The sequence below is a fragment of the Eutrigla gurnardus genome (genome assembly GCF_963514095.1).
Source record: "Eutrigla gurnardus genome assembly, chromosome: 21".
Lineage (NCBI taxonomy): Eukaryota > Metazoa > Chordata > Actinopteri > Perciformes > Triglidae > Eutrigla > Eutrigla gurnardus.
In genome coordinates this window covers 19,221,302-19,243,818 of record NC_139932.1, presented here as the reverse complement: position 1 = coordinate 19,243,818, position 22,517 = coordinate 19,221,302, and the positions used below count along the sequence as shown (strand labels likewise).

The following is a 22,517-nucleotide window of genomic DNA, read 5'->3' as shown; positions in this document are numbered from 1 at the left end:
ACAATAAGAATCATGCAAAAAATACATGAAAAAAGTGCAGCAGTTTATTCTGACAGGAACTAAAATTGTAATCAATGACATAAATAAATTAAATCAAAAATACTTCAACAGCCAATGACCAAAAATGCACCGTTATATTTATCTAATTATGAATTTAACCCTTATTTATCGAGGGGAATCCCATGAGATTTACAACCTAAAAAAGAGATGACAGACTAAAAACAAACCTAAATAGATAAACTATAAACTTTCTGCAGCTTATAGGAATAATAAACAAAATGTTTCCACAGATCGGAAGGTTTACAACGATGTAATATCCATTTAAAACATTTTGAATGGTTTATGTCAGTTATTGGTCATTACTGTCACGTTTGTGGGTTTTTTCCTCTCCATTGTTTACATTCTCCCTCCTCTGGGCCTGTGGAGAACTGCCCTGTGTGTGTGTGTGTGTGTGTGTGTGTGTGTGTGTGTGTGTGTGTGTGTGTTTGCACTGAAGGCTGACAGGATCTTGTAAGTCACATGATCAGAACACCACACACACCCTGTGCTTATTGGCACGTTGTAACCAGTGTTTAGTGTAATGACAGTGTGTGTTCATTGAATGGGTGTGTGTGTGTGGTCGTGTTTTGGTGTGCCTCAGTGTGTGTGTGTGTGTGTGTGTGTGTGTGTGTGTGTGTGTGTGTGTGTGTGTGTGTGTGTGTGTGTGTGTGTGTTACATGTGACCCTGTGATGGATGCAGCAGATTCATGTTGAATCAAAGACCAGTCCGATCTCCACTCAGCTGATATGGAAATTGAATCTTTGTTATATAACCAGCATATCAGGGCTTCACCTCTTGTTATTTAACAATGGCGGATGCTGGCATGCACCTAAGACATCCTTCATCACCTTTTATTGTTATGATTGAGTTTGGCACTTTGCTTTCATCGTTGTTCCGGGTGCAAATATTTATTTTTGGATGGTAGTTTGTCCAATATTTAGACGTTGGTGGCTTGGCTGTATCTCAATTATTTCTCCCGTAATTACCAGATTCCTACCAAGGCTGTGTGGTTCTTTTGCCCATTTGGTGAGCCTCTCGAGGAAGAACAATATTTCATACTATGTGACCGCCGGATGGCTGGTTTTAGCTCCAAATCTCTGCTGCTGCTGAGGCTTTTTTCCCACACAGATAGTAAGTTATTAACGGTGACTGTATTCCTGGAATTTACCCCACTGCACAGAACGGTACAACTAATCCTCATTAAAGGAAGATAGAGAGGGGGGAGGGAAGGGGGAGGTTGGGGAGAAAGGTGGGAGAGTGGTGCAGAGGTAGAGAGGAAGAAAATAGGACTCATGAAATATTAAAAACAAGAACAAGACACAACACAAGAAGAAGAAGAGTGCAGGAGTGCAGGTGGGTCGTTTTCAAGGGATGAGTCTTTATTCATCAAATGATTGAATTACTTTGAAGTAGCTGCGTTCACAACCATGCAGATTAGGCGTCTGGTTTGTGTACCATGTGGGTTGGACGCTCTGTTTGCTTTCACGCGTTCATGTGGGCAGATTAAAGTTTTGAGAGTTAATCAAACAATCAGGCATCAAAACATTCCCATCTGCGGCTGCAAAAAGGGGAAATCAGACACTAAGAACACAGTGGACTTCCAGTCCGATCTCACTAGCTGGCGTATGAGTGACACAACAATGTGGAAGTCATTTAGCTTGCAAAAACAAAATTTGTATACGCCGTGTAGTCTTGACTGACTTTTGCATGTGACGTCATGTCATGTGACTGTTGGGTTGAGACAGGATCCTTCAATCTTTCAATGCTTTGATGTGGCAACTGGATTTATAGCTTTATCGTAACAATGTGGCATTAAATTACCTTTAAATGCAAAATGATATGCAGAATTGTGGTGCTATTAATGCAGCGTCCCATGACACACGGATGGAGATTTCCTGGGAAGCATTTAATTTAACGTCGGATGTCCGGGCTGCTGCCGACACACAGAGGTGAAGAGAGGATACGGCAGGTTATCATCCAGAGGTCGGAGCTGTTGTGTAACGTCACAACAAAAGCTGTGTGGTTGAAAGTGACCTGAATCCTAATCTGGTGACGCCGCATCCTCCCTCTCTCTCGCTCACATCAATAACACTCCCACCTGCAGGCCGGCTACGTAACCTTGGTGTTACGCAACATGCTTTCTCTGTCTTAATGAAAACTCGGGTTGCTGGTCGTCCAGAACACGAGACCCGGATGAGGCCCTCCGAAGGTCTCGGCTTAAAGGTCGTTGACCTCGATGACCGCGGCCGTTTGCAAACGTGACTTTCATTCATAAACAGGAATTTAAAAAAAAAAGTTTGTATATGTGAGGTGCTCAACCGTCACATTTTCTTTCAACTGCAAAAAAACAACAAACCCAGTCATTTGCAGTCATTCAAAAACGTTATCTATGAATGTAGACTTTGTGTTTTAAAAACACAAAGTCTACATAAAGAAATCTTTGAAAGCTTTATCTTCAACTGGACTTAGTTTATGTTTCCTCTCTCATCTGAGAGTCTTGTTCAGGTCTAACAGGTATTTAACCTCTCGTAGGGTCATTAATACTCTGAGAGACATGTGACTGGACCTACCCGGCCCTCACGTGAAACTTGAGTCATTAGTACTTTAGGGGGGGAGTGGGTCCTGGGTCATCAAGTGAACTGTTCACATGGGTGTGAACGGGTGTTGGACGGGTCACCAGACCTGAACTCCCCCCAATAGTCAGCTGAAACTGAAGAAGCCTCTCGGATGAAGAGACAAGATCCGTCTTCAGAAACCTAAAGTGAGTCTGGTTGCCTACGATAAAGCTTTTCAAAGGCATTTTTACACAGAGATTCCTCTGTGATCACGGAAAGGAGAGCCCTCGATGGGCCGCCATCACACCCTTTATAAAGAACTTTGCAGAGACAACCCAGCTTTGTGGAACCAGAGAGGCCTACATCGGCATCGATGGTAGGCAACGCAAGGCGAGGCAAGGCAAGGCCTTTCAACAACAGGGCAATTCAAAGTGCTTAGTGTGAAGTACTAAATAAGCATTGTACATACGCACCAAAACAACAATGGAAGGTGAACCTTTGCTCGTCATTTACACAACTCTTCAAGAGGAAGAGAAGTTTGTCTTCACAGATACATGAAGAAATGACGTACTAATGTGCTTAACAATGGAAACAACAACTCTGGAAGCCAAATCCAAAGAAAGAAGAGTTGTAGTAAAAATAAAAATATTGGTCAAAATATTCCAATATCAATTGTGTTAATTATTGCCTGAAATGTGTACGAAATAAAAGGTTATTTTGTAGTAGTTTAAGTGCCAATAGCTAGAACCTGTTTTTCAATTGATTTATGAATTATTTCATGTCTCTCTTGGGCCTCCATATATGTCGAGCAGCTTGAGTTTGTATTATGTGTCAAGAAAGAAACACTCACTCATTCCCCCCTCCTCTTATTTTGATAGTCTGGGAACATTACATGCTGGTGTCACAAGTCGGCAGCAGACGCTACCTAGACAGGAACACGGTAATCTATTATATTTCTAGAGACCGAAATATCATCTGATCATTATGCCAGAAATATGTCTTTCGGATGTTACATCCCGAGAGGCCAGTTTGGACGGAGGCATATTATGTAAGTCCTCAAAAAGTGTTGGAATATTCAAATCATACCTGCATTGAAAATAAGAGTTATATAATAGGACAGAAATACCATCAGTGCATTGACGGTGCAACCTGTCCCAAAAAAATATGAATAATACAAAAACACATTTCACATTTTTATTGTTCATCATAATGATACAGCATCACTGATACAAAAAACACCCTTTTGTTTGGGTTAAAATTACATATTCTGAATGTTCGGCCTGATCCACAGGAAGCAGACGCTGAACAGCCGGTCCTTCTTGGCGGATCCACAGGTCCGTAGAGAAAACTAGCTTCAAGGTGGTTTCTGTACAGCGCCTTTTTATCTCAACGCTGTCAAAAGGGAGCCGGGGACCTAGTCTGACCGAATCACGACTTCTCATCTAGGGCCGGCACAATATACGACGCTATTGTACAGCTTGGCTCAATATCATGCAAAAGACGTGAAAAGATTTGTCCAAAAGTGAGAAGAAATATTCATCCAGACCGAATACCTGAGATACTAAAAGGTGGGTGGGAGGTGTGGTGTTGGGAGCATTCAGTTAAAAACCTGCCGCCTCTCATCCTTTTTTATAATAAAAAAGACGAAACCCAACCTGAGGAAGAGCCGACTACCAACGAGTAGAGTAAAGACACTGACGGCAGTGAGGCTAAATGAAGTTACAGCTACACATTCATGAAGAAATTACAAAAAAAGAGCAGGTGAGCCAGATTTTCAAACCGGGAACAATCCATTAGTGAACATTCATAGCGTGGACCCTTGTATCACGAACGCTCACTGCCTTCAGGCCGTGGAAAAGGTTCAGTTCAAGTAACGTCATGGATATAAAAACCTCGCCAAAAAGTGGGAAATTCTGAGTACGTGTTTTTTCAAACATCATCAGTCCACAATAAGGTACGAAATACTGTGTGATTGTCCAGGTACAGCTTCAGAACGGCAACACGGAAGGTTCTTGTGCATTTAGTTATCCTGCGGAAGAGGTAGCTAGCTATGGGTTAGCATTGGTGTACAGCTACACGTTAGCATAAGTGTACAACTAAACGACAGCATAGGTGCACAGCTACATGTTGACAAAGGTATACAGCATACGTTAGCATAGGTATATAACTACACGTTAGCATAGGTATACAACTACATGTTGACAAAGGTATACAGCATACGTTAGAATAGGTATATAACTACACGTTAGCATAGGTATACAACTACACGTTGGTATAGGTATACAGCTACACGTTGGTATAGGTATACAGCTAAACGTTAGCATAGGTATACAACTACATGTTGACAAAGGTATACAGCATACGTAAGAATAGGTATATAACTACACGTTAGCATAGGTATACAACTACATGTTGGTATAGTTATACAGCTACACGTTGGTATAGGTATACAGCTATACATTAGCATAGGTATACAACTACATGTTGGTATAGGTATACAGCTAAACGTTAGCATAGGTATACAACTACATGTTGGTATAGGTATACAGCTACACGTTGGTATAGGTATACAGCTAAACGTTAGCATAGGTATACAACTACATGTTGGTATAGTTATACAGCTACACGTTGGTATAGGTATACAGCTAAACGTTAGCATAGGTATACAACTACATGTTGGTATAGTTATACAGCTACACGTTGGTATAGGTATACAACTACATGTTGGTATAGTTATACAGCTACACATTGGTGTAGGTATACAGCTATACATTAGCATAGGTATACAACTACATGTTGGTATAGGTATACAGCTATACGTTGGTATAGGTATACAACTACATGTTGGTATAGTTATACAGCTACACGTTGGTATAGGTATACAACTACATGATGGTATAGTTATACAGCTACACGTTGGTATAGGTATACAGCTATACGTTAGCATAGGTATACAACTACACGTTAGCATAGGTATACAACTACATGTTGGTATAGGTATACAGCTATGCGTTAGCATAGGTATATAACTACACGTTAGCATAGGTAGTCAACTACATGTTGGTATAGGTATACAGCTATACGTTAGCATAGGTATACAACTACACGTTAGCATAGGTATACAACTACATGTTGCTATAAGTATACAGCGATACATTAGCATAGGTATGTGGCTACATGTCAGCATACATGCTATGCCATACGATAAATAGCAGAAGAGCTACAAGCTCTTGTAAGAACCTTCCACTAGTGTGTTCGCGAAAAAAATAATGTGAATAATTTGTGGCTGTTTACGGGTTTTCGAAACATTTAACAGAATACTGCTCACGCGCGGCTGTAATCTCAACCCAGTGTTTGGAGCCGAACACAAATATATCGTCGTGTTTCTGAGACTTCCGGGGAAACCGCGGTATGACGTAGGCGATCAACCCAAACTGACATGTTAACATTAAAAACAAGAAAATGGATATATAGAGACCAGATTTTCTACAAATATACAAGCTTCAAAAAAAAAAAACTACTGTCATACAGCAAGAGAAAAAATATCTAATGCACGTTATATATATTTATATACTAAAACAAACACTGTATTGCAGAAGACTTGTGTGGCAGAATCCCCCAACAAACCCTACTCATAGACAATGAGTGTCAGTGTACCATAAAATAAAGACTATTTACAGAGCATATACAATTGTCCAAAAAGACCATGTTTGTAATCCAAAAACATGCAAATAATACACTATTTCATTTGAAATATCAATTTTGTTTCTTGTACTTAGATCCGCAAAAGGATCTATAATATGTGTTGTCCACTTTGGCTGGATGTGTCGGTGAAAAAAAAAAAAAAAAACTGCTTCGGAGACGAAGTGAAATGAGGTTTCGGTGTTGTTGTGAACGATTCTACCAAAAGGCACCGCGATAAGAAGCCAATTTCAGAAAGATCCAAAAGGCACGATTTAAGAAGAATAATCCTGAATTTGATCTGATTATTGATCATGTGACATCCGAACGTTATGGTGTTAACTTTAAAGGCAGAAAGTGAAAACATTTTCGTTAGCTTTGTTTACGGTCTTGGTTGGTTTACAGATGTTTTTTAAAAATGGGTCACATCCTCTGCATGTATAAAAATGTATGCTAGCTCGTGATATTTGCGGTATTGATCATCACTTAATCAATCTCTTCATCTAGCTCAAGAACGTGAAAAAGCGGCTATACTTTTAAGCTGAAAAAAAAACCACGCAATCACTTAAAAAAAAAACGACGTTACATTTTGGAGAGTGTTTTTACTTTCCAACAGCGACGTGGGTTTTATGGCACGAGTTTAAAATAGTTCACATTTGGCTCTTTTTGGTGGAATTTAATTCACCTCTGAATTGTCCAAATGCATTTTTTTTATTTAAACTGCATTTTTAAAAACATTTTTCTCACGTTTAATTTTTTTTGCCAATTACTTGAATGAGAGCCGTATGAAGCAACTCTTCTTCTTAATTATGCCCATTGATAGCTTTGCATGATCAGATCTTTCTGCGACAGTAATACTGAGCGTGCACGACTTGATGTGCACGTGCACGTAGACTTTGGCGAAAGAATGCGGTAGCGAAACAAAGCAAACCTTTCCAGAATAAAAGCTGAATTAAATCGTTGATTGACTTCTGTGTGTGTGTGTTAGCGTGTGTTAGCTACTAAACACAAAGTGAAATGTCATGCTAAAGAAGTGCTCCATGTTTCATGGAGGACAACACCATCCACCTCCAAATGTCTCCTTCAAGTGCACAGAGGACTGAGGGTCCCTTTCTTCCAGCCCTGCAGATCCACAGATCCCAGATCTGCTCCAGGTGAGGGGCTGTACAGTGTCTGTTGGTTCCCGTCTCTTCGTTTTGGGTGGAAATGAAGACGACGGTGATGTCTTGGTGAAACCAGAGTCTGTTTCCGTCTCTCTCTCCCAGGATTTGATTCTCTCGTTTTATGGTGAGTTAAAACATCCAGAACTTTACAGCAAAAAAAAAAAAAAAAGAAGTCTCCCTCCAGTGATATTCTCTAAAGGGTGGGGGGGGGGGGGGGCGTTATGTCATTATGATTTCTGATTGGATGAAGGGAACTGCTGATGAATCCCAGATGTTGGACCAGGCGAGGTGGGGGGGTTAAAACGTGAATCTGAGGAGGAAGGCAGGGGGAACTTAGTGACCCCCGCTGGAGCCGGGGGGGTTGTGGACCCAGTCGAGGACGATGAGTGACAAGCTGACGATCATGAAGATGATTCCCACCACTAGGAAGACGGTCGCCTGAAGAGAGGAAGACAAGAGGAGGGGTGTGATGATATGATATGATATCTGGGGGAATCATACGGTGAGAAAGACGGCGTGTTACTTACTCCGATCTTCTGCGGGGAGCGAAACGGCACCGACTTCACCAGGCGGATGTAAAAGGCAGCGGGAAGGATGAAGATGAGCATCGTGGCTGCAGAGGAACCTGCAAGAACGACATTTGGACTTTCAGTTGCTATTCCAAATATTAGATATTTTTATATGCAGGCTTTATTTGAAATGGAAAATCATAAATTATAAATAAATAATCAACCTCTTGTGGAAATTACAGGATTTTATTAAAAGAAACCTCAATACTTACTTTATATATATATATATATATATATATATATATATATATATATATATATATATATATATATGTTTTGATGCATTTATTTATATTTTATTATATGCATGTATGTATGGAATGTACTTACATGTGTATTATGCATGTTATGTTTTGGTTATTTAGTATCATATCCCATCTTTTATTTCCTCCACCTTGTATTGCAATATTTTGCACGAAATGCTTTACAAATAAAAGTTTGATTTTTATTTGGTTTATCTGAAAGTTTTCCAAATCGTTCCTTTTGTAAAGCTACATTTTGCAATTCCAAAGACATTTACTCCTTTTATAAGGCTTCATAAACAAAAGAAATTGGGGAAACATTTCATGTTTTGACTTTCATTTTCACCAATGGTTTCTCTTTAGTGTTTGTAGGAAGAGGAACAGACATCTTTGATTTACGGGAATTTGAAGAATGCCATTTTTTAGCTTTAAAATAGAGTTTTTCCAAGAACGCTACAGCTTAATGTCAGAAACATGCTTCTTTGTGTCGGCAACAAGAACCTGAGTGTTCAGAGTCGGCGGTCACAGACGGCTCACGCGACACTCTTAAGCTTCTGTACTTCCAACGTCTTTACTTAATAAAACGACCCCTGACCCCGAGGTGCCGACCGGGGGGATCCTATGTTTAAATCTTCATTTAAAGTAAAACCACACGATGACTTCCTCACCGATGAAGCCGAAGATGTCCCTGATGGTGGGCACGAAGATGACCAGCATGTTGTTGAAGGCCAGGATGGCAGCGGCGATCAGCATGTGACGAAGCCAGCTGAACTCTCGCCCACTGAACAGCAGCGTGTTGATGGAGGAGCGGATCTGGAAAAAACAAACACAAAGTACACGAATTTATTAAAGTCTCACAAATCGGGTTCATCCAACAAAACAACAGCGGTCTGCACGTCTGCTGGCCGAGGCCCCAGGCCGATCCCCGAACTTGGCCGCTGACTGAAGTGTGTCAAGTGCTACGAGGGCAGTGTGTGTGTGTGTGTGTGTGTGTGTGTGTGTGTGTGTGTGTGTGTGTGTGTGTGTGAGATCCCAGCTAAGACGCCCCGGTGCTGCTGAGCTGCAGGAGGCCTCCTCAAGCCTCCAGTGGGTGAAAGGTCGAGGGTATCAGGTGAAACCTGAGGCAGCTTCGTGGGGAGGAGGGGGGGGGGGGAGGTTCCTGTGGGGGCGGGGCTTACGGCTCCCATTCCAAAAGGCGAGGGGGGATTATCTCCTGCAGTGTAATGGCGGCGTGGGATTGCATCAGCCAGGAGTGCTTGCAGGGGGCGGGGCTACGGAGGGGGGGCGTGTCTTCACACTTCTTTTGTCACTTGCAGTTGACTTTTTTCTTTCTCTCTCCGCCTGCCAGTCTGTCTCCCTTCCTCTCGTTTACTCACGAGCCCTACATTTAAGGCAGAAGACAGCCACGAGTTGCCATGACAACAGGTTTAATTAAAGCTCTGGCAGAGGAGAATGAAATACGAGACTCAAATGGGAGCTTCAGGGAACTTCTGTAGTTAGTTTACCTGAAAAGCACGGAGCATGTGCATTCCCCCCCCCCCCCACACCACATGCCTCCTTTGTATCCTTTCAAGTCTGACTTAAGCACAGGATTTATATGCAGTTAGCATGGCAGAGGGGGGGGGGGGGTCACATCAACTGGATTTTCTACACTGTCGGGTTGAACCGAGCGACCCTCGTCCTTCGCTGTCCACACTCAGAAAACCAAAACTCATTTCTTGTGGGAGATATTGATAATATCCCCCCCCCCCTCCACCAGCTGTTATATAATGAAGCCGAGCTCGGAAAACTAGAGCCTCAACGCGGCATTTCTCTCCGAGGCTCCAAACTATTCAGCACCCGACTGTTACCTGGCGCAAAGCCTTTGGAGTTCACCCTGTGATATTTGCACTTTTTTTTTAACTTACTCTTTACCTACACACACACACACACACACACACACACACACACACACACACACACACACACACACACACAGTTGTGGGCAGCCAGATTCACCCGGCCACAACCGGGTTCAGCCAGTTTGCAGCAAACCCGGGACTTAGATCTGAAAGTTCTGCAGAAGAAGATAAAAACAAACCACTTCAGCCTCTTTACTCAAACAATGCATAGTGATTTCTCCTTTTTTAAGTCAATATTTGTGCAAATAAAGTGAACGTACATTCAGCCGGCACACAACAGATGTTGGGGAGGAACTGAAAGTGAAACTACGTGCAGCAGCAGAAGTAACACGATCAATATGAGGAGCCAGATGTTACGCCGAAGAGACGAACAGGTCAACATAAAAAAAACAAGCTGCAACCAAAACACAATCCGACCTCCAAGCGTGACGGAGAGAATACAGACGTGAGCTCTCTAGTGGCGACTCTGCAGCGTTTCACTTCCACTCACGGCCTAAAACCAGGACCAGGACCAGGACCAGGACCAGGACGGTGGAACGCAAACACAGACTGAGCCACTTTTCTCAAAAACTAACCTCTGCACATTAATAAACAGCGTTTGGGTTGCCAGGTCTTTAACCACTGCATTGAAAAGGAGAAGAGGACCAAAATGAATCAATATAACTATTTATCACCATTTATAACTGCAGAAGTTGAGAAACTCAAGTAAACAACAGTAAAAATAGGATTCCCAAAACTGGCAACGCCAAATATGTTCAGAGCTAAAATACTGACATTTTTAAGAGCCCTTATTAATATGTAAAACACAAGTTAATGTTTAATAAACATGAATAAACCCTTTATGAAGTTAAAGAGTTTAACACAGTTAAAGTTCTTACGATGACGTCTGATTTCACAAATTAAATCTTAACAGTATCGAAGAGACAGATTTCAGTGCAAGCAAGTTATATATTCCTCTCTAATTAACCAGTGTTTGAAATGCTGATGTCATTTCTGCATTATTGAAATCAAATCTAGCACTTTGTAAGTAAAGAGCACCTAACTGTTAACACATGAGGCTTCACAGACGAGATACTCCAAAAACCCAAAAAGGCTCTTCATTAAGAGACGGTTTTACTACGTGACGGTCAGTCGTGAAGGCGGCGGCGTTAATCAGCAGCCGTCTCCCGTGGTTTGTGTCTCCAGCTGGGAGCCTGAGAACTGGGGCATGTTTGACTCCACATAAAGCCCTTTCATTATGTACTGGATCATGGCAAAGCCCTGTGTGATCTGGCCTGTGTTAGCATCCATCCCTCACGTGCCTGCACACACACACACACACACACACACACACACAGACTTACATTCACTCCTCCTTCCCCACCGGAGCCGAGGACGGTCAGACAAACGTTAATCTCTCTCTCGCCTGAAGGTCGCCTCCCTAAAATGAAGGTCAGGAGGACGAACGGCCAAGCTTCTCAAATGTCAAACGGAAACTTTCTTTTGATCCGACAACTCGAACGCAATCCGAGTTCGGTTCGTCTCTTTTTGAACGAAATCTGCAAGAACGAGTGACGGTTTCATTTTATGCAACTTTTTTCCTGCTTTGCAACAAAAAAAAAAGGTGTTAAACCAGTTTAACCATGAAAAGCTTCATAGCTGATTTAAAGCACGCAGCTCTGCAGCGGGATGTGAACCCTGAACCCTCGGCTGCAGATCTCACTTTCTCTTTTCACTGAGATAGAATTCACCACAGCTGCTCTGCAGCATCTCATCCAGCCTTGTGTTTCTCCCTCCTTATCAAATGCTCCCTCCCTCTGCATCGCTCTCTGAAATGCATTCATGGGAATCAAACTTTTCTCCAGTAATCGTAAAGAAAATTGCTTTCCTTAGATCAGGACGGCTCAAATATTAGTTTTGATGAGTGTTGTATCTTCAGAGGTGTTCTAACTAATGAAAATGATAAATGCGACGCATGAAATCTTGTACAATTATATCTTTTCCCATGCGTAGATGGCGCTGCAGCGTTATAGCGACACATTTTGCACCATTCCTCCTCCTAACAATCTGGTTTTCTTCCACGGCCGTCAGACAGTCGCTGCACTGTTCTGACTGTGATGAGGATCCAGCTGCAGGTTTCTCTCATCAACAACAACGCTCTGCTGTGGTTTGTGTTTCTGCCCCCCCCCCCCCCCCCACCCCCTCAGCTCACTGGCTCCGCCTCCTTATCTCCCACAAGGTAGCGGGCAGGGCGAGGGGTTTTTCCACTGTCCACTCTGAGGCTGTAAACTTCCACTGCAGCGAGAGGGGGATCCTCTCTTTCACTTTCCCCCATCCGAAAAAAAACCTCAGCGTCTGCTGCGGGGGAGGTGTGTGTGTGTGTGTGTGTGTGTGTGTGTGTGTGTGTGTGTGTGTGTCTGTGTGTGTGTGTGTGGGAGAAGGGGAATATCCAGTGTGAGAATGCAGCATCAACTAAATAGCTAAAAAGGAACAAAATGTGACGAAGCCTGAATGTGTGTGTGTGTGTGTGTGTGTGTGTGAGTGTGTGTGTGTGTGTGTGTGTGTGAGTGTGTGTGTGTGTGTGTGTGTGTGTGTGTGTGTGTGTGTGTGTGTGTGTGTGTGTACAGTAGATAAGTGTGAACACGTGTGTGTGTGTGTGTGTGTGTGTGTAAATGTTATATTCTGCATAGTAACTGAGGCACAACGTGCTGCATCATTCTCTGTCTGGCTTCACCGTGACTGGATATCAACAGCGTTTCTGCCCCCTGCTGGCCGACGTCTGCACCTGCAGCCACTTCACAGGAGTGATTCACAGATTAGCAGCTGTTTGTCTTCACATAAAAACAGTTTGTGTGTGGTTCTGTGTGTACATACGTGTGTGAATGGAAGCTAAAACAGGGCATGACCACCCCCCCCCTCCTCCTCCCCTCCTCCATATCAGACAAGGGCCAAGCTAAAAGTAGCTCATGACCATATATGGGGCTGAAAGGGGAAGTGGAGCACGCTCACGTATGTGTAAATGAATGTGGCCGAGACGATAAGCGACCTTTGACCCCCCCAGCTTGAGAGAACTCGAGGAATCCGGACACGGAAAGCGAGAAGCTTTTTGCTGTGTGGTGTGACTTAAAGGGGCGTGGCCGTTTACGACCTCGGGGCCTCGGAGTGTGAACCGAAAAACTTAAAAAGAAAAAAGAAAACACTGAACTGAATGAGAGATGAAAAGATCTTTTTTACAACGAGGAAACATGTTTTGGTGTTTGGTACTCACGGGGAAAAGCACGATGGGGACGGTGAGCGTGACGGCGGTGAGAACGGCCAGACGCACCAGCAGCAGCATGGTGTCGAACTTGTAGACCTTGGTGAAGGTGTGGAGCAGCTCGGCCTCCACGTTGTCTGAGAAAAATAAATAAATCAATGCAACATCAAAACTCAAGTTCAAACAGAAATGTTATAAAAGGATCCTCAGTTTGAGATTTCTTTGTTCCCTTCCAATTAAAACCAGCCGAATTGTTTCTCTTCTTTGTGTCCACATCAGAGGCGTCAAACTCATTTTACCTCATGCCTAATTTGTAAAACCATTGCATAATACTCCATAATACTCTATAAATAGCACCTCCAAATGTTTTGTAATGAAGTTAATCCACCAACAAACCAGCAGATCTCACTCTTCCTCAAACTATTCATGTATCTTCTCTGTATCTTTGTCTGATGAGTGAGATAAAGAAGCTGAATATTATATTAATTCTCCTCCTGCATGAACAGAAGCCTGTTTGTTGGCATGTAGTATCTATAATAGTGTATCAGTATAAGGATTTCCCCTCTTATTCAGACCGGAAGCATCCAGATATCTGTTAGTTTGTTTGTTCTCACCATAAAACGTGAGGTAGCCGAACAGCGCCGACAGCATGTACATGATGAGCATCGTCAGGATGGACAGGTTGGAGACGTTCTGCATCCTTTTACGGGTTCGACTGTGGAAACGAAGCACATAATGTTAGACATCACTTTAATAGTATGGTGATAAAATAGGTTTGATTTTGGTGATCTGGACCCTTTAAAGTGCTTTTTTTTCACTCACTCTTTGAGCTCACTGTAGATGGGCAGCACCTCGGGGTGGCAGACGAAGGCGAAGGCCAGGATGGGCACCGTGTACGCCGTCTGGGGACAAACATGTTTTATGTATTTATTTTCACAGTATTACATACATTGACAGTTAGTTTTTATTCCTTGTTGTTGATTGCAGGGAAAAAAACAACATTACTCCAATACTCCTCTTTTGTTTTCCCTCCTTTTAGACATCCAAATATATACTCATTAATAAATACATAAAACATGCACAAATACACAGATAAGTACACACATCTGCGTACCTACTAATCAGTAAAATAGTATTTAATGATAACTAAGTGAATAAATGATCAGACAGCATGTTTTTTACGTGACTGTCACAAAATGAAATATGACTTAGTATGAAGGAAATGTCTGAAGATGGGACGGGGCTGCGTTGCCATGGCGACGCACCTCACTTCCTCAAACCCCGACAACCTTGTGATTAAAAGCTTCCAAACGACACAAAAAGAAAACTAAACCCCATGTGAGCCACATGGCATATTCATGATTTATGATTCATGATTCATTGGCCCACACACACACACACCCACACACACACACACACACACACACACACACACACACACGCCCAGAAAGCCCAGCCATGACCAAACACGTCGGGCGGATCCCGTCCAGCATTCAGGCTGCTGCTGGTTTGTGTCGTAACTTGCATTCCTGTTATTGTTCACGTGGACAAACATTGTGTCTCTTTATTTGACAGTTAAACCATAGAAATGTGGAAACTTTACAGAAGTCCTGTTCCTGATTCAGACTGAACCACTTCACCTGTGGGGGGGGGGGGCGACACACCTTCTCCAAACAGCCACACCCTGTTTAAACATGCAACGATCACAACCCGCCAGCAGCAGCAGCTCCTCACCTGCGAGTTGAAGACAAAGTATTTGGGCGTGCACATCTCCTCGTCGTCGGGGTGAGGCTCCACGTGGACGCCGCCGGTGGAGGAGTGGGCGTCATGGCTGCCGAGCACCGCAGGCGACACGTCGGCACGGGAGAAGTCCATGTGCGCCGACATGTTCTGCGGCGAGTACAAGCCCGACATGTCGGAGGCGTTGGCGCTGAGGTTGGACGAGTGGTGGTAGAAGAACGGGAGGGGGCACGGCAGCAGGGTCTTCTTGTAGATCACCTGGGGGGGACAGGAAGTCATGTGACCTTCTCTCTAAAGAGTCTAAGCCTGAACCACTGAGCCTGATTTTAAAACACCTGGATCTCCACTGTAAAAAATAAATAAAGCTTAAAGACAACTTGAGTTATTTCCGTGACATGATTTCAAAAATTAAACTTTTGAATATTATATAAATATCACACATTATAAGGGCATGAAAAGAAAATGGGAAATTGGCACAAATCCTCTTCTGACCTCAGGGCATGGTGAGGAATTTGAGCCGACACCCAATCAGGTTCAGGTCCAAAAAAAATCAAAGCTCTACTTTACTGTTCCTCCATATTTGATTAAAAGTGAACTCACCACGCCGAGGAAGAAGACCATGCAGGAGAGGGAGAAGCCGCTGGTGTAGCCCAGGTAGCCTAGAGAGGAGACAACACGAGTGAGACCAGAGAACTTTCTAACTCCCTTCCTCTCTAATTATGTTTTTAGTAATAATTAAATGGTAAAAGTCTTCACCCAGATTCTTCAGGAGGGACAAAGGCAGGATGATCCCGATGGAGACGAACACCACCAGGTAGTTCCCGTTCAGGTACCACTCTCTGCAAACAGGACACCGAGTTAGACACACACACACACACACACATGGCATGTATGTCACACACACTCACCCAGTGATTTCATCCAAGCCCAGGAAGGCCCGGATCACCTCGGGCAGCTCGTACTTCACGATGAAGAGGTAGCTGGACATGGCTGCAGGAGAACACGTTTATATTTGATATCTACACAGGTTTTTAGAAAGTATTAAATTGAAGTATTTAGTCGGCTGCCTACCTCCGATATTCTGCATGATGATGGATCCGAATGCTGCCATTTTCCCCGGCCAACCGAACGCTCTCTCTCCCAGCTTCTCGTAGATGAGGGATCCTGCAGATCCAACAGACACGTGGATTTAGTCACGGAGACCTCTGAATCTAATGCACTTTAACGACCACAAGGGGGCGAATCAGTACAGAAATACAGTTTTTTCCAATATTGTTTTTCAAGCAGAGCTTTCCATCCATAACTGTATGCAAAGTTTGGAGAAAACACTGAAATGCAGAATTAGTTTTCTGCTCGTTAAGATTTATCTCGTGAGTCCCGGTTTGGATCCCAGGAAGGGAATCTGAAGCCCACTTGAAAATACCAACCTCCTTCTTTAGCCGTCATGAGGAGCAGATGTACGGAGTATAAGGAGAGGATCGCCACGGCGACGAGCAGGATTCTGCACAGAGACGGAAAAAGCAGATGTCAGCGTTCGGTGCAAAACGAAACCTGTGTGGACTTTGGTCATTTGATCCCTTTAAATGTTGAGATTGAGGAAAAGGAGGAGGAGGAGAAGGTGACCACGACGCAGGGGCATGGCTCACGGACAGAGGGGGGTGCATGGGCGCCATCAGGGGGTGTAAGGTGACAGCGGGGTGTCGGATGTTGGAAGACACCCGTGAATGCTGATGATGCATCTGCAGCGAGCGGACGGAGGAGCCGAGGAGTTCAAATGTTTGGCAGCGCTGCTCGATATTCCAGGTGGTGGTGTGATTTTATAAGAGGGGGGAGTATGAAAAAAGCCACGCATGTGTTGGAGGGATCTGGGTGCTAGAGCCAGAATCTATCTAATTTCTGGAGATGATTTCCCTTCTTCCTGTGCTCCCTGTCTTTATGCTGTATAGATTAAGTGTACAGTTAAATATCTGTTTTTCTTTTATAAAGAAGCATTTTATGGAAATAATTTATTCCCTCATTCTGGGAAAGATGCGGTGCGAGCGGAGTTGTGTTTTAGACTCACCTTCACCTTCCTGACTCAAGGGAAATTGAAACAGTGCAGGCTCTGAAATCTACGTCAAGTAGAAAGTAGAAAGTATGGCTATGAAGGACATTTCCACCGTTTTTGTGATAGAATACCTGAATCTGAGTCATATTTATAATAAAAATATGCAATAAAACTAAAGTAACGAGCCTGTTTTGAAAATGTGAGGAGTAGAAAAGTACAGATACTTGTTTTAACATGAAAAAGTTGTCAGAACAATAAAGTAATACTCAAGTAAAGTACAAATACACAAAGACACTTTTTCCCCGAACACGAGGGCGTCGTGACTCTAATGAGTCATCACAACAAAACGTAAAACGGCGGTTTGGGATCATCAACACGTGGTCGGTCGAGTTCTCACGGCGTTCGGTTGAACTACGACCAGATCACGGCTCGGCAGAACGCCGTGTACTCACGCTGACGTCTCCTCCATGTGACAGGTAGAGAGATAATTACTGTCATTAAACCTAGTTTGAGGACCGGCGTGTGATTGGTCGGCCACGCCTGCAGATTATTTCTCTTAAGTGTCCACAATTTCCCAAAGTGTAATTTAAGAGCTCATTAAAAAGCGATGGGGAATATGGAAAGTTTTAAAACATCTGAAGAATGTTTCCTCACGTGAAGAGCACGATGCCGGTGTTGGCCATGGCGTAGGACAGACCCAGGATGCCGCTGCCCATGATGGCGTTGCTCAGGTTGAAGACGGACATGCCGAAGGAGGTGTGGCCGGGATGCTGAGAGAGAGAGAGAGAGAGAGAGAGAGAGGTAGACTTTAATATAAATACTTTGAAGAAAGGAAAACGCCCTCGTGTTCTCAGCTGTTTACTGCGTTTCCTGTCATTATCAACTTTTATTGATTGGACGAGAAAGTTCTCCAACTTCCCTCTTCAACTCGTAAAATGCGGACATTTCCCAGAATGCCTTTTTTTTGTCCGGTATAATTGCCGGAAAGGTTCCTGCTCTGACGTAATGTGATTATCTGCAGAGCACTTATGTTTGAACGGGCGTTTAACGACCTTCTGTTCCCACGGCGACTAACGAGCTCCACCGCGTGGCGGAGCGGAGTTGAAGTACTTACATATTCTTCGTGGTATTCCTCATACTTCTTCTTCTTCATCAACCCGTTTGACAGGAACTTCTGGCTTTCTCCGTCGTCAATGTCGTCCATGAACTGACTAAAAAATAAAAAACACAATAATGCACATTAAAGATCATCAGCTGTCTTCTTTGTGCCAATCGTTTATTATCTAGTTGTTTAATTGGCTTTTTAATTAAAACCTCATTGTAGCCAATCTGGGCTGAATGATATGATTGGAGGTTTATTGGTCATGTGACAGGAAAAAGGTGCAAAGAAAACAAACTCTAATCACAGAGATGCCTACTTTCTTTATCAAACACACAGATATGTTGTTTTTTATTTATGTTTTGTTTCATTTCATTTGATCTATTATTATTATATATTATATTATATTATTATATATTATTATTATTATATTTGGCGATATATATGGTGTTTAATGCACATAATGAAGCAGGTTACTGGGAGATCTGGTTAAAGCAGGAATCTGGGAGATTGCGGTCGCATGTGATGCAGTAACGATGTTATCGGTGATGAAATTAGTCCCAATGTCGGTGTTTCTGGTTCACACCAACTAAACATCACACTTTTACAGACTTGCGTAATGTGTTTGTTGTATTTGTGTACCTGACCATGTTAATACTCTGCTGTCAAAAGCACTTGTTTTTAAAGGTGCTGTATAAATAAAGTTATTATGATGGAAGGAAGCGGCCGACCTGTCGATGGTGGCCTTCTCCGAGTCGATGGGCTCCGTGAAGCGGTCGTCCAGGCTGTCGGTGCTGTCGTCGTCCCCCTCGGTCGACACTTTCTTCAGCTCCATGCGGTCCACAGCTCCCGGCATGGTGGTGTTTTATTGTTTTAAAAAGATTCCTTAGGGTTTTTTTCCTCGGCCTCTGCTAGTCGTCGTTAGGGAGAAGAAATAATAAACCTAGAAAGAAAAACAGGAACCGTTAGAGGAAAAGAGTCTGGAATGCCCACTCAGCTGATAACATAGATGCAAGTGTTGTCTGGCCTTTCTGGCCTTGAACTAGGAACACTTCAGTGTGAAACCCCTCCATCTCATTTCCCCAGAGCTGAGGGTCACGTTACCTCGAAGAGCCTTGATGCATTCGGCCCTTTATTGCTGTTTCCCTATTTTCATTTGTGGCTCTTTTATAATGATGGATAATAAAAAGAATCTCTCTGGGAACACGTTAGTGTTGATGTAGGAGTTCAGTGAACATATTCTAGAAAACCAGGTCCAGGATGCAACGACTTCAAGAGGCCGCCATCAACAGGCTGCTTGTTCAGCCTCTCCCACCTCCATTTAAGAAGACGAAGAAGAAAACTGCACACATTTTCCATCTGTAGCATTCATTGAGTTACGTAAGGCGGTGAACAAACGCTGTGTGATTATTTACAGTGCTGTTCGTCAGACACAGAGAGTTCTTTGATTGGGTTGGAGGGAACACAACCTCGTAAAAAAAACATGGAATCCACTCCGAAAGGAGGCGTCACACAAGAAAAGTGTCGTGAAATGATCCACTTTAAAAAGTATTTATGGCAGCAGTTTCGGTGAAGTACAAATATCTGGTTCTTTAGTGGTTAAACCAGGCAGCAACCTGCTGGTCTGAGAAGTGAAACCAATGCTGGGGTGCCTTAAACTTGCATTCCTTTTAACAGCCAGCAGGGGGTGACTCCTCTGGTTGTAAAAAAAAGAAGTCGGACTGCAAAGAACAAAAGTAAAAGTATACATTCCATCTTTATGGGTGACCCTGTGAATAACAATTGAAGGAAGTGGTTCCCAGCAGATCTTTAAATATACCGACTTGTTTACGGTCGGCTCCTTTAAGTTTGGCTCTTTTTCGGAAATCGGCCTCCTCACCGCTGAGCCGGCGGAGATTAAGCGTCTACATTACCGTTAACAGCCGAATCACACAGGCCAGCACACCTAATCTCTCTCTCTCTTTGCTTTTTCCACTTCTTCAACTTCCCGTCGGCCGGGAGGATTAACCTGTCCGACTCGGTTAGCCTCACGCGTTCCCGAGGTTTAAATCCTACCATAACATTACAGAAGCACACGTTTTGGCAGCGTGCCGCGGGAGGCTCGGCCCCCGACCAATCACGTCTGGGGGAGCCAAAACTGACCACAGGTCAGCGTAATGTGTGTGAAATGCACATTGTGTTTTGGACATTCCAGAAACGTGTATTTAAAAAAACGACAAAAAGAAGCAACTTGATTTGTTTCAAAATATAAAACAATTGTGTTTTTCTTTTCATGGTCAAAAATCGAATTTTATTGTATATTTTGTCGAATAAAAAAATTTGATGACCAGAAAAAGGCTTGTTTTTCTTTGCAGCACGGTGGCTTTCTGCACAAATTAACCACAAATTGACATATATATATATATATATATATATATATATATATATATCTCCCAGGCTCTGTAGTACGTATTCATACACATATTACATGTCTACTATTTAGTCCCTTTGGCACCGTCTTCACCAGAGCTCTTCCCTTTCTGACCACATCTGGTCACAGAAAATGTAAAAAAAGCTTTTCTTTTTTTTTCATTTCTGCTTTCTAGTGATCGTATTTTTAACCATTAAAAATTTTCTTTTTGACCATGAACAGAAAAACGCCTTGTATTGAAGTTTTTTTCATTTTTGTTGTTGTTTCTGAAAGGAAACGAAAAACACTGAAAGGCTGTTTGGCTGGAGAAGAAGAATTACATACTAGATAGAAGACCCACAAAATGCTAATGAAACGGCGACGGAGACAAACAACGCTGACGGGAGATAAAATGCACAATTAGCATTTGGTTTGCTGACCACTTCTGATCCCACCGTGTCCTCAGGGTGTCCCAGGATGCCTTCAGACGTGTGTTTACAGCTGTTAACTTTAATACCGGGTGTGTGTGTGTGTGTGTGTTGAGGGGGGAGCACACATAACTAAGATTCTACACCCTTTTTCACGATTACTCGCCACATTTCTTCGTCTCACTTCACAGTAAACGTGTCCTGAATATGATGAGTAATATCTTTGTTTTTTCAGTCACTGATTTTTAAAGCAGAGAACAAACATGAAAGCACATGCACGGTGGCCAAACAGGAAAACACACACATTAGTGATCACACAGCAGCTTTGAAAACAGACATTTAGGGCCAGAAGTCAACAACACATTAAATTAGTGTCTTATTTGCTTTACAGACAAACTTGTGGTTTAAAAGCTGCAACAAAACTCTGATTTTCACTCAATCTGCAAACTTTTGCTCAGTTATAGATAAATAAAAAGAACATGTAGAAGAAACATGACATCACTTCTTCCAACAAAAATATAAAAAACCTCAAGTCTTCCCTCTGAAAAACATCCATCCATCATCCAAACAAACTCTTGCATCAGCCACAACCTGAGAGAGAAAAAAAATCCTTCCAGCCCTGCACCAACAAATACAACAAATCTAACAGCCAGCCTGTTCCTCAAATACACTCAAACAAACAAAAAAGCTTCTCTGCTCAAACAAAAAAGCATCTTGGAGAAGTATTTCCAACAAGCATGCTGTTTTTTTAATAAAGCAGAGTTGGTTGGTAACATTCATTTCATGCAGATTTAATCCCAAAGCAAAGCAGACATACTCACTGAGATCAAACGCTCCTTCAAATGTTTCCCGGATGGTTCCTTTTTGATTCTCTTATTTTAAATGTGTTTATAGTCGAGACAATGCAAACTCCAGTGAATGGGGCGAGGAGCTGCTGCTTGTCTTTTGTATCTCAGGTGAGAAAACAGGCTTTTTAAAAGGGAGGAAGGAGGGCCTTTGTCCACCAATAAGGACGGGCATAGTTCACTCAGGCTCCTCCTTCTTTGAGAACCCTCATAACTCCCCCCAATACACAAACACATGCACAACCTTGTGCTTCTATCTTTGTGAGGACACACGTATAACATGTTACAGCCTCTTAAATGCCTGACCTCCAGAACTAACTTCATTCTAACCTTAAAACCAGGTCTGAACTCTCAAACAGGACTTGAAGGTCCCCACATTCCTGAAAACTTAATTAGGTCCCCACAACGATAGCTGGACAAGTATGCACAAACACACATGAGCAGATCTATAGAAGAGTTAATGACATCATAACATCGCCGGGACGTTCGCCACCATCGGACTGAAGACGCCGGCGTGCACCAACGCTGTTAAATACCCGCGTGCTCGTTTTTCAAGACGTGGTCATGTGACGCGCCACGTGAC

At 42.9% G+C, this 22,517-nt stretch overlaps 1 protein-coding gene and 1 long non-coding RNA gene across 3 annotated transcripts; one reads left to right on the top strand and one right to left on the bottom strand.

Annotated features, from left to right (window-relative positions):
- The first annotated feature begins 3,781 nt into the window (after positions 1–3,781).
- On the top strand, positions 3,782–5,635 carry LOC311032544. 2 transcript variants are annotated; one of them, XR_014599187.1, is made up of 3 exons: positions 3,782–4,992; positions 5,065–5,112; positions 5,521–5,635. It is a non-coding gene; the product is annotated as an uncharacterized lncRNA (long non-coding RNA). The 2 variants fall into 2 exon arrangements; XR_014599188.1 differs by lacking the exon at positions 5,521–5,635 and adding an exon at positions 5,353–5,393.
- slc38a4 (solute carrier family 38 member 4) lies at positions 5,440–22,044 on the bottom strand. Its single transcript, XM_084039414.1, has 16 exons — positions 21,911–22,044; positions 19,004–19,215; positions 18,288–18,384; positions 17,828–17,943; positions 16,554–16,627; positions 16,198–16,290; positions 16,035–16,116; positions 15,883–15,965; positions 15,727–15,785; positions 15,121–15,384; positions 14,209–14,288; positions 14,001–14,101; positions 13,399–13,523; positions 8,919–9,063; positions 7,967–8,064; positions 5,440–7,877 (listed from the first exon to the last, which is right to left on the bottom strand). Exons 2-16 carry the CDS (start codon positions 19,126–19,128, stop codon positions 7,773–7,775), a joined length of 1,647 nt encoding a protein of 548 aa, XP_083895540.1. The 5' UTR covers positions 19,129–19,215; positions 21,911–22,044; the 3' UTR covers positions 5,440–7,772.
- Positions 22,045–22,517: the final 473 nt, after the last annotated feature.

Excerpts from the sequence above, each read along its gene's own strand:
- slc38a4 (XM_084039414.1), bottom strand. The coding sequence starts at position 19,128 with ATGCCGGGAGCTGTGGACCGCATGGAGCTGAAGAAAGTGTCGACCGAG. Across the intron at positions 16,117-16,197 it reads CATCATGCAGAATATCGGAG|CCATGTCCAGCTACCTCTTC; the intron begins GTAGGCAGCCGA and ends GTTCTCCTGCAG. Across the intron at positions 13,524-14,000 it reads CGGCTACCTCACGTTTTATG|ACAACGTGGAGGCCGAGCTG; the intron begins GTGAGAACAAAC and ends TATTTTTCTCAG.